General features: G+C 39.0%; 1 protein-coding gene across 1 annotated transcript in view; it reads left to right on the forward strand.

The window, feature by feature from the left end:
- Nucleotides 1–11,266, forward strand: part of SGSM3 (small G protein signaling modulator 3) — an 88,006-nt gene that overhangs the window by 50,666 nt on the left and 26,074 nt on the right. The window contains exons 16-18 of the mRNA XM_072421252.1: nucleotides 6,925–6,974; nucleotides 8,294–8,446; nucleotides 9,744–9,814. Coding sequence (XP_072277353.1) covers nucleotides 6,925–6,974; nucleotides 8,294–8,446; nucleotides 9,744–9,814 — 274 coding nt within the window. The remainder of the gene's footprint in view (nucleotides 1–6,924; nucleotides 6,975–8,293; nucleotides 8,447–9,743; nucleotides 9,815–11,266) is intronic.

The raw sequence follows: 11,266 nt of genomic DNA on the forward strand, positions 1-11,266 counted from the left end.
TCGGGATCTATTACTTATGCAACATATGCTTACATTGCTGTGAATTAAACTCCCTTTTTAGCTCATACTCCCCTTTTTCTCAAAAAAGGTGGGACGTAGTCTTCTGCGAGATCCACCAACAATGAGTATATCCCTTAACCCTCCTACCTCTACATATAATTTCTCAAACTCTGTTAGAGGTTGAATATAAACACTAAAAAGCTTACATTTCTGTAAAAAGTGGGACAATTGGTTAGTCTTTGATTGGGACATATAATTATTCACTTTTACCCTGGCTGAGGGACAACCGTACACTGACAGAATCAATGCCATCCTTTTTTCAGCCCAAAATATTTTGGGGTATGTTTAACCCCACTAGCGTTCTAATTCTCTCCATATTTCCATGCAAAATGTGTTATATTTTTTTGCATGGAAATTCATTTTACATTGTAGGCCTATAATTCTTAGGTATAACTCACCGAAATATGTCCAAAAAATAGTGAAACACATAATATAACTGTACAGTAGCTTGAATAATATATATAATATAATTATATATATTTATATATTATATGAAGATATCTATGTAACGGACTCAATACAGCTATTTTGTATTGAATCCAATGCAAAAATGTTTAAATTTCCTGCCAATCCTCCCACCCGCACCGACGTCACTGGGAAACCCCTGGGAACGTCTCTGCAGTCGCTGGCTGAAGATCGAAGAGGAAGGACGTGTCCCCAGGACCTGCGGGGACCAGCAGGACTACAGAGGAGGCCAACAAAGCAAGGTAAGTGTTTTTTTTTTTTTAAATAAAGTGGCCCCGAGTGTGACTCGGGATTACCACTTTTGGCAAGTAAAATCCAGCTCATACTCGGGATTACGGCTGGGGGGGGAGTTAAAAATGACCTATTTCCCCTATCAAATGGTTTTTCATTATGTGTTCACAACAATAGTGTCACACTTACCTGTTCCTTACTAAAACACAAGCATCTCTCCCCTGCACATGTGGGCAGTTCTGATGCTAGGCGTGCCCCTTTTTCCAGGCTTTATGGACTCCGTCCATGCCGCTGGCCAATCAGGACGTAGCCCCTTTACCAGCCCTGGCTAGTTAGCTTGCTGGCAGACTCTATTCTGTGTTAGTGCATCAAGTTAGTAGTGCCTAGTTCGGTGAATTAGTTCCTGTACACCAGCTGTCTAATCCAGTGTTTCCTGTGTCCAGCTTCTGTGTTAACCCCTCGTTGTCCAGTCTGTTGGTTCCCAGCCAACTTCCTTTGCTGTCTCTTGTCTGCCTGTGGTTATCCCTGCTTCTCCTGTGTCTCCAGTGTTCCCTGTGCCCGCACTGGCCCCTGTGTCATTGCTGTCTATCTCCTGGATGCCTGACTATTGACCCCTGGCATGTGACCCCTGACCTCCCTTGCCTGCTGCCTGTCTCGAGCCCGGCTTTCCTTGATTATCCTCCTGCCTGGTGATTTGGTACCATGCTTGCCCACTTTGGTGTGCCCAAGGACCACAACTCGGCCGTATCCAGCAGCGCAACATCCTCACCATCAGAGGCTCTGGAGAAAACCTGGTTACGGCTTAGACTCTGCACCATGGCCCTTCTGAGGGCTCGCACAGGTATTTTCTTGCTCTTAGTGGCCCGAACCCAGTTGATGACCCTAATTGTATTATCCTATGCATCTTGTGAGGAAATGAATCCCACCTGGTCTAATTTAATTAGTATAGCCTAAGAGGTTGTAACCTATTAGCCAATATTTTAGTAAATAGCCTCAAACCTTGATTTAAGGCATCATTCTATAACTAGCACACACGCTTGGATCCTTCCCTTTTTTTGGTATATCAGAAATGTTTGCGTTCAAGGACTCCCTTGGAAACTGTCCTCCCTCAGCCAAAACGTTTAGTGCCTTAATAAAAAAAGGTCCCAATAACCATCGGGCCCAGGTCCTTTACCATTCGGTGTATTCTTAATGACTAGCTAGCTCTTCTAAAGGCAAAGGCTCTTGATTGATTTTATATCTTGTTCTCCTAACTTAGGCATTGCTGAATTTTTAAGGTATTTAAGAATATTGTCCTTGCCATGAAGAAAAGGCCCACTGTTTACCTTGGTACCTAAACTATATTACTTAAAATAATTACTAAACATATTCACTATAGTATGTACTTGATTTTTTTTTCTGCCTCCCTTGATCCACAAGATGTGGTATTGATGTATGTTCTCTTTGCCCCCTTAAGGGCTCTTGCCAACATTTTATCTACTTTATTGCCATTATCATATTACGTCATCTTACAACATACCACCGTGTTTCCCCGAAAATAAGACCTACCCTTAAAGTAAGCCCTAGCATGCTAATCACGCAAGGGTGAAATATAAACCCTCCCCCGGAAGTAAGCCCCATTGGCTTCTTCGGAGGGGGCAGTCACATGGTACCCAAAGGGATACCAATAGGAAGAAGAGAGCAGGAGATTTTCAAAGCACTGGAGCAAGGGGTGAAGAAATCGCAGGGTTAATTAACCTACGGTACCCTGGTGTGACTCTACAACTAAAAGGTTGGTAGATTCTCTTTTCCTTGCTAGTATTTCATTCATTAGCAGCAATGCATATTTATTGATTTTTTTTAATTTTTTTTTGCTTTTACTCAGATTTATACTGGTTGCTGTTTGTGGTCAACAAAGCTTTGGAAGTTTTTTTTCTGTGTCTGCATGTTACTCTGAGTCATATGTTCATTGTCAGCACATTTTCTTGTTATGTTGCACTTGTTTGCTTAGAAGCTGTGTTTTTTTTCATTAATCATTTTTGTCCATTCCTATTCATGACTACGTGTATATACCTGTCAAAATTTGTGATTTTGACGGGTCACAGGTAACACAGAGGTATCTTTCTATAGCATTGTAATATTGGTTACAGGTTTTGTAATAGGTTGTTGTACCGTAGTATTCTTAATACTTTCATTGGCCACATGATGACACAGATTTTTGTACATAAATAAATATAGATTTTTTTGTACATGAGAAAATCAAGACATCCGCTGAAAAATAGCCCTAATGCGATTTTCAGAGGTAAAATAAGTATAAGAAAGACCCTGTCCTATTTTCGGAAACACGATAACAGCCTTAGCCCTTGCCATATATAAAAAGGATAGAGCGGTTCAAAGACAAGTTAATTTAATCTCAATAGTAGTTTCCAAAGTTGTTTTTTTTTTTTTTTTTTTTTTTTTTTTTTTTTTTTTTTTTTTGTGATGATGAAATTTTGAATCTGGGAAACAGAATCACCTCTTCTCTAGCCTTTTTTTTTTAACCTAGCGTCTGCCCTAAATGAGCCACAGTAGCTCAAAATTGTTATGATTAAGAAACAGTTGGGCAAAATTGGGGTTGACAAAGCACCAGGACTTTATGGATCACATCTAGGTGTCTTCAAAGCGATAACTGAAACTGATGATCCAGGGAAAATCCGATTGCCTTAGATAATCGTGAAGGTTTTTTTTTCCCCTGTTGGAGCAAATTGTGCCTTCGTTTGGATTAACTATGTTTTTAGGGTTTTAAATCTGGGATATGTTTATTTCCCTAGTGGTTGAACTTGATGGACTTGTGTCTTTCTTCAACCTGACATGCTAAATAACTAACTAGCCATGCTTATATTATACACCCCGAAATTACTACCGTATGGTTTCCCACACAATTTAGGGGTTACTTTTTAACACATCATTTACCTGAAAGTATCCCTGCAATTCATTAATTAAAACTGCTTTATCTTTTCATAGGGATTCGCTTAAATGCCATTTTCAAAATCCCAGTTTCATATATTCCAGCAATATAATTAATGTTACTGGTGCATGGCCTGAAAAATTATTACCAATTGTGCATTTTTTAACCCTTACTAGATCAGCTTGCTTAATCCAAAAATTATCAATTTGTGTAAAGACTTGATGTGGATTAGACAGAAAAAGTATAATCTTTGCGTAGAGTTAAAGTAGACCTTATCTCAACATTTTTACTTTACATAGGCGCAGCACACCTAGGGATAAGGACCAAACACTAAGGGTAGGAATACAAGACAAACGCAAAACAAACCATAAAATAGGCAAACATCCTACATGACACGCCTCTGATGCCATATAGCCCCTCGGGGAAATGTAAAGGTCATATAGTAGGCTAGGTTGAAAAAAGTCCATCAAGTTCAGCCACTAGAGAAATAACCATATACTAGATATAAAACCCTAAAAGAAATAGTTGGTCCCACATTTTCACAGACCTTACAGTGAAGAATCCCTTCCTTATCTGGAGCTTAAACTTCTTTCCTCCAGACGCAAAGAGTGCCCTCTTGTTCTTTGTAATGATCTCAAAGTGAATAATGGGGAAGAGAGTTCACTATATTGACCGTTTATATATTTACACAGAGTGATCATATGTCTCTTCTCAAGGGAGAATAGATTCAGTTCAGCTACCGTGTTTCCCCGATGATAAGGCAGGGCCATCAAATAGGACAGCCCCCCCTTTTTAGAGAAAAATGTAAAATAAGGCCCCCCCGCAAATAAGCCACCCACCGATACCTGCGCTTACCCGAATCGGATGGTACGGTGGGTGACTCCGTGTGGTTCCTCCGTCTGCCTCCATGGCTGCGTGCCGCGCCTCGTCATGAAGAGGAAGTGACAGGACTGCAGTGCGCGCACGTGACTCCGCCCAAGCAAACACAGGCAGCTTCCCTCATCCCTCCCCAACGGAGACTGAGTTTGTTCACGGCCAGAACATCCAAAAGTGAGACACAGACAGGTTTCTTTTGCTGTGAGCAATACCACTTACTGTATATAAGCTTTAGAATGGGACATTAAATGGTACAGTATATGATGAATTACAATGGGACATTTAATGGTACGGTATATTATTGATTACAGTAGAAGGGGACAATAAATGGATCAGATTAATCAGAAGGGGACAATGATTGGCACATGATTGATCAGAAGGGGACAATGATTGGCACAGAGTGATCAGAACTGGACATGAATGGCACATGATTGATCTGAAGGGGACAGGAATGGCACATGATTGATCAGAAGGGGACAATGATTGGCACAGATTGATCAGAAGTGGACATGAATGGCACATGAACAATAACTGTGTACTGTAGTCTTCTTCATGGGTAAAAAAGGCATCCCCCTGAAAATAAGCCCTAGAGCATATTTTGGCCTTCCAAAAAAAATAAGACAGTGTCTTATCGGGGAAACAGGGTAATACCTCATAGCTGAGCTCCTCCATTCCTTTTATTAATGTAGTTGCCCTTCTCTGCACTCTCTCCAATTCCACAATGTCCTTTTTTGAAACTTTTTTTGTCCTTGAACTGGTGACCAAAACTGGATTGCATATTCCAGATGTGGTCTGACCAATGCTTTGTACAGGGGCAGGATTATGTCTCCATCTCTGCAGTCTATTCCTCTTTTAATACAAGAAGGTACTTTACTAGCTTTGGCTATTGCAGCCTGGCATTGCATGCTGTTATTAAGTCCGAGATCTACCAGAACCCCCAGATCCTTTTCCATTTCTAAATCCCCCAAATGTATTCCCCCTAGACAGTATGAAGCATGCATGTTGTTGGCTCCCAAGTGCATAATTTTACATTTATCTATATTAAATGTCATTTGCCACTTGGCTGATCCTTCATTTTTATATTTTTTTCTTGTTCCTTATGGCTTTTTTACCATCAGCTGTAAGCCACATAGGTTTTAATTTTAGCCTCTTAAACTTATTACCCATTGGAATATATTTTTCAGTATGCTTTTGTAGAACAGACTTGAAACATTCCCATTTCGGTTCTGTGTCTTTGAGGAAAATATTGTCTCCCAGTCCAAGTCACAGAGAGCCACCCTTAATAATGGAAAATGTGCTCTTTTAAAAATAAATATTTTTATCTTTCCTGTTTTTGCTTCCTGTTTACAGCTAACATTAAATGAAATCATATTATGGTCACTGCTACCCAGATTCTCTTTTATTTGCACATTTGTTATAAGTTCTGCATTGTTAGAAAGAACTAGGTCCAGCAGAGTGTCATTTCTAGTTTGGGCTTCTTTAAACTATAAAATTCTATTCTAAAATTATCTTGTATTAAATTCACAAATTTCCTCCCTTTTGCTGTTCCTGTAGTGCCATTACTCCAGTCATTGTCAGGGCAGTTGAAATCTCCCATGATTAAACACTTCCACTTTTTGCTGCTTTTTCTATCTGTGGTAGTAGTTGATTTTCTATTTCTTCCATAGCACTGGGGGACCTATAACAGACTTCAATCATAAATTGTGTGGTATTCAACCCCACATTTACCTCCACCCATAATGCTTCAACCTCATCGCTTGTTCCACCCCCAATTTCTTCTTTCACATTCACTTTTAGATCACTTCTCACATACAGACAGACACCCACCACCCTTTCGTTTGACTCTGTCTTTACGAACAAGAGTATACCCTGGAATATTGACAGCCCAGTCATGCAAGTCATGTCTAGGATAAGTCCCCCTCTTAAAGGACCTGGCTTCTTAAAGCTCAAAAGTCCATTCATTTTAATTTCCCAAATTTCCTTGTTGATTTACAAATCACACAACTTGCATCCTTTGACCTGATTGTTCCCATCCAGGAACCATTGCTGTTTGAAGTTATAATGAATGATTAAGCTATTCTGGAAGATCAAAAAAACATGGTTAATTAAAGAGGAACTAAACTCAAAACTGCCCAAAAAAATACACACCTTTATTCCCGCAGGGCAGTGTGATCCATCCGGGGAGGTCTTGCATCGTTCGTAGAAGTAAAAATAATTGTCCCAATATTGCCTTTTAGGGGTCAATATCAGGTTTGTAGGTTAATCAAGCATGCCTGCACAATCCTAAATGCTTTATTTTCTACTAGAAATAATTGTGTTTTGTATCCCCACCATAACCTGTACATTTGCTGTACTATTTTTTTCAGGCTGGTTTCCCGCAAAATTTGTAGAGATTCTTGATGAAAGAAGTAAAGAGGTGAGACTATAGATGTCTTAGTTACTTTTCAATTTAGTAAGCCTAGAGCAAGTGTTGGTGGTGCTTGAACGGCAATTAACAGGCTGTTTGTTGAAAAATTTGCAGTGTACAGTTTTTTTTTTTTTTTTGTTTTTACCTGGATAGCGTAGAGAATGGCTAAAAACATCTACCAGGGTATTTATTTGCTTTGCTGTATTTAGAAGATGGGCAAATTCTCATCACTACCTGTCCGAAAGATCAATCAAAATCTTCCCAAGTGAAGGAAATAATATTTCTCAGCTTGTTTGACGACAACTGTATTTTGAAATTTCCTTCACTTTCCTTTTTTTATGACTGTAGTTACCAGTGCAGAGAATTTTTCAAATGGAGACACAGCACAGACAGCAAAACAAAAATGTTTTTTTTCCACTTTCTTATTCTGCCTAGCAAATATTTTGCCAAACTATATATGCAATAGAACCTTACTCTATTCTCTGGAATTTGAGCAAAAATTTTACCAGCCCAGGTAACTGTAATGTCATTTAATGAAATGCCATCTTTCTGCTTTGGGTGGACTACTTCTTGGTGGTCATTATCAGCAGCAGGGTAAATGTAATGCCATTTTCCAGTTAGCAAACTGACTTTTGCAAACTGCTGCTATAAATTATGGGTGCCCGTTTTCTCTTTAACCCTCTAGCGGTAATCCCGAGTGTGTCTCGGGGTGAATTTTACATGCAAAAAGCGGTAATCCCGAGTCACACTCGGGATTGTGTTTAACTAAAAACAAAATTCCACTTATCTTGCTCCGTCGCTGTCCCCCGGTGTCCTGTTGTTCCCTGCAGATCCTGGGGTCACGTCCTGCACCTCCGATCTCCAGCCGCAAAGTGCAGAGACGAGATCTGCAGGGTTTACTGGTGATGTCGGTACATGCGTCGGTGCAGATGGGAGGATCGGCGGGAAATTCAAATAATTTTGTATTGGATTCAATACAAAATAGCCTTATTGAGTCCAATACAAAGAAATATTCATATAAAATATATGCTACTATATAATATATATGCTACTATACAGTTACATTACATGTTTAAATATTGTTTTATTTTTTTAACAGATGTTTTGTTATTTAAAGTTTATTATTCCATTTATTAAATATTAGTTATGCCTAAGAATTACAGCCTACAATGAAAAATAAATCTCCATGCAAAACATTGTACCCCTTTTTGCATGGAAATTTTGACTGAATTAGACTGCTAAGGAGGTTAAATTTGAAAAAAACTCCATTAGTTCATGCAGTCTTCCAATTCTTGCTTTTTTGTCACCAATATTGTGTTTCCACACAGTACTCGATTGCTGGGGACGACTCTGTGACAGAGGGTATCACAGATTTGGTTCGAGGAACATTATGCCCAAGCATTAAGGCAATTTTTGAACATGGACTTAAGAAACCTTCTTTGTTAGGGGGACCATGTCATCCGTGGCTTTTCATTGAAGAGGTGAGACAAACAAGTGTATTGTATTTTCATAAACTTTTGTTGTTTTTGCAACATACACACAAAAAGTGGCAGCATAGTATAGTTTGGTAAATGTTTGTTATATTTAAAAACAAGATCTTACCAAATGATCCCCTTTTCCCATCCATCTTGGATTAAACAGGACACCTCTAGGGCACTTCATTTTAATTGAGAGGAGAACTGAGTTTCAGTCTCTGCTTTGCAGGTGGATTCGGATCTCACTCTGCTAGGTGCCTGGTGTACCATACAACAAGCCTAATAACTCTGGTCACTCCCTCACACAAGCCAATTATGTTGTTCACTCTTACAGTTGGAGTCATTATATATTTTGCAGGTATCCCTAAGAGGTACCCTATCTTAATCTTATCCTCCTTTAGGCGCAGGCCTACTACACCCAAATTTGTGACTAAATGGGAGGAAAACCTGGGCATGACATTAACAGAGCCTCAACAAGATACAATGCTCATCTTTGGTCACAAGGCCTCTATCTGTAACAAATGTCTGTAGTAAATCAATAGGTAAACTACAAATTTCTAAGATGCTGGTATAGGACACCAACAAAGTTAGCACAGATTTACCCTCAGGCCAACAAAGTATGCTGGAGATTCAAGGCAGCACCTGGTACCCTACTACACATCTTTGGTGTTGCCCATATTTGACCCCTTTTTCTGAACAATGTAGTTGACATGCATTAAAAGCTTACCAAGATATTTTCACAAACTTCACATTTCTAACATGCCCACGTAGAAATACAAACACTCTCTACTACTACTACTCAACCCACTGGTATACCAACCTACTGGTAGTGTGTCATCCCCCTAACTTTTAGCCAATGGTTGAGAACAGTAGCTGATATGTAGCTGATATAGTACAGAAGAGATGATGTCTGGAGGTGGAAGCTTAGAGAGATTCACACAGCCTTCTACTGGGTTGAGTTTTGCACAACATCAGAATATTACAGCTCACTGTTACATCAATCCCAAGATGAGTCAAGACTGTCAACCCCTGTTTGATCACAATGTCTTAGTCATTAATGTATAATTTGTATATTATATATATATATATATATATATATATATATATAATGGGAATGTCTCAATAAAAATCATTAAAAAAAAAAAAAGATATTACCATTTGTGTTTAATGTATTTGTATACATGTTATAAACGCCATCTCTGTGGACCGTTTTGGTAAGCAGATAGCTTATTAGGATATACTTAAATAGATGTACATTGGCAATGCAATGTATAATTTTATATATTCTGTTTGTTTTTAAAAGGCTGCCAGTCGGGAAGTTGAAAGAGACTTTGACTCTGTGTACTCTCGCCTTGTTCTTTGCAAGACTTACAGGTAACCATTTAGAGTTGAGGCATGGTGTCTTAAAATAAACAAACCTATCTTCTAATAAAGGGAATGTTTAGGGGTGGTGTTATTATGGTTAGGACTATTATTAACTGGATTGACTCGTCAGTCAATCAAGTATAGAAATGGAATTATTATGGAGTCAAGTCCAAATTTAGTTTCAACATTAAAAAGGATGTGGACTGTTTTTAACACACATACAAATTTGTTTTTACTAGAACGGAAATCTTGCCAATTTATTGGAAAATTAATTTATCTTTTTACATTTAATCGTCGGTTCATGCATTAGTTAGGATTGTAAGTTGTCAAGTATAATATTTCCTAGTGTCACAATATAGTGTCACTTATACAGTCACAATTGGTGTGATGTCTCCACTTTTTTCTATCAAATATTTGAAATGGCACAATCCCTATTACTTTGCAACTGTTATTAAAAAGTAGCCCAGTGGGGGTGTGGCTTGTAAGATGAACAGGTAGGACGCATCCCTGGAGAGCTCTTGCATCTACCAAGGCCAACGATCATAGTGGAAGCAGCAGCGTTGGCACACTCCAGCATGAGCAGATGGACCAGAGGCAATCCCCTGAAGAAGGCCTTATAGGCGAAACGCGTCGGTTACCTGAGATAAGCCTAAAACCTTTAATTCATTCACCACAAGTGTATTTTTTAGATTGAGTTCTATGTTTAAAATATAACCACCACAATTCTTGATTAATAAATGTTGTTCTTTTATTTGCCTTAAAAGCCAACTCTTCTATTTCTTCCTTTGTATCATATTATTTAAGGCTTGGCAAGACTCCATCTTTTAACTCCATTAGCTATTTCTAACAGAAAAAAACCTCTCCTGACTATCTCAATCCTGCCAGTACCAGATTCTTCAATTCCACAGATTCAGGAACACCCCTTAGCCATATGTTGTTATGCCTATTTCTGTTTTCCAAATCATGTTCTTGGAATACTAGCCTATTTGCCATATTTGCCTTCAAAGCCTACTCACTCTTCTATTTCTTCCTTTGTATCAAATTACTGTGGCAACCTAAGCACACTTCCATAGCGATTGACTAGATACACCATACACTAGGTTCAGACCACATATTGCCAGCTGTCCGCGCAACATTATTTGTCTGCTCCACCACTACCTGGTAAAGGAGGCCATAATCCAACCTGTACAGCTTTTACTGGATCTATAAAGTCACACACAGACATTTCACCAGGCACTTAAACCTGTACTGGAATCCTGCACAACATCAGTTACAAATAGGGATACCCTTTTTGCCTGCCAGCACAGAAGGATGGTCAATGTGTCATGTTCCTGCCTCATGGAATTTAAAGCACACTTCTTCTGGTTAGGGGGTATCATTTTTGCTCCAGAACCAGTGCCTGATGTGACTGGGTTGCAGGAGACCATATCACTATCTCTAGCCTTAACCACCTAAGCGTTA

Source organism: Pyxicephalus adspersus, chromosome 8 (genome assembly GCF_032062135.1).
Source record: "Pyxicephalus adspersus chromosome 8, UCB_Pads_2.0, whole genome shotgun sequence".
Lineage (NCBI taxonomy): Eukaryota > Metazoa > Chordata > Amphibia > Anura > Pyxicephalidae > Pyxicephalus > Pyxicephalus adspersus.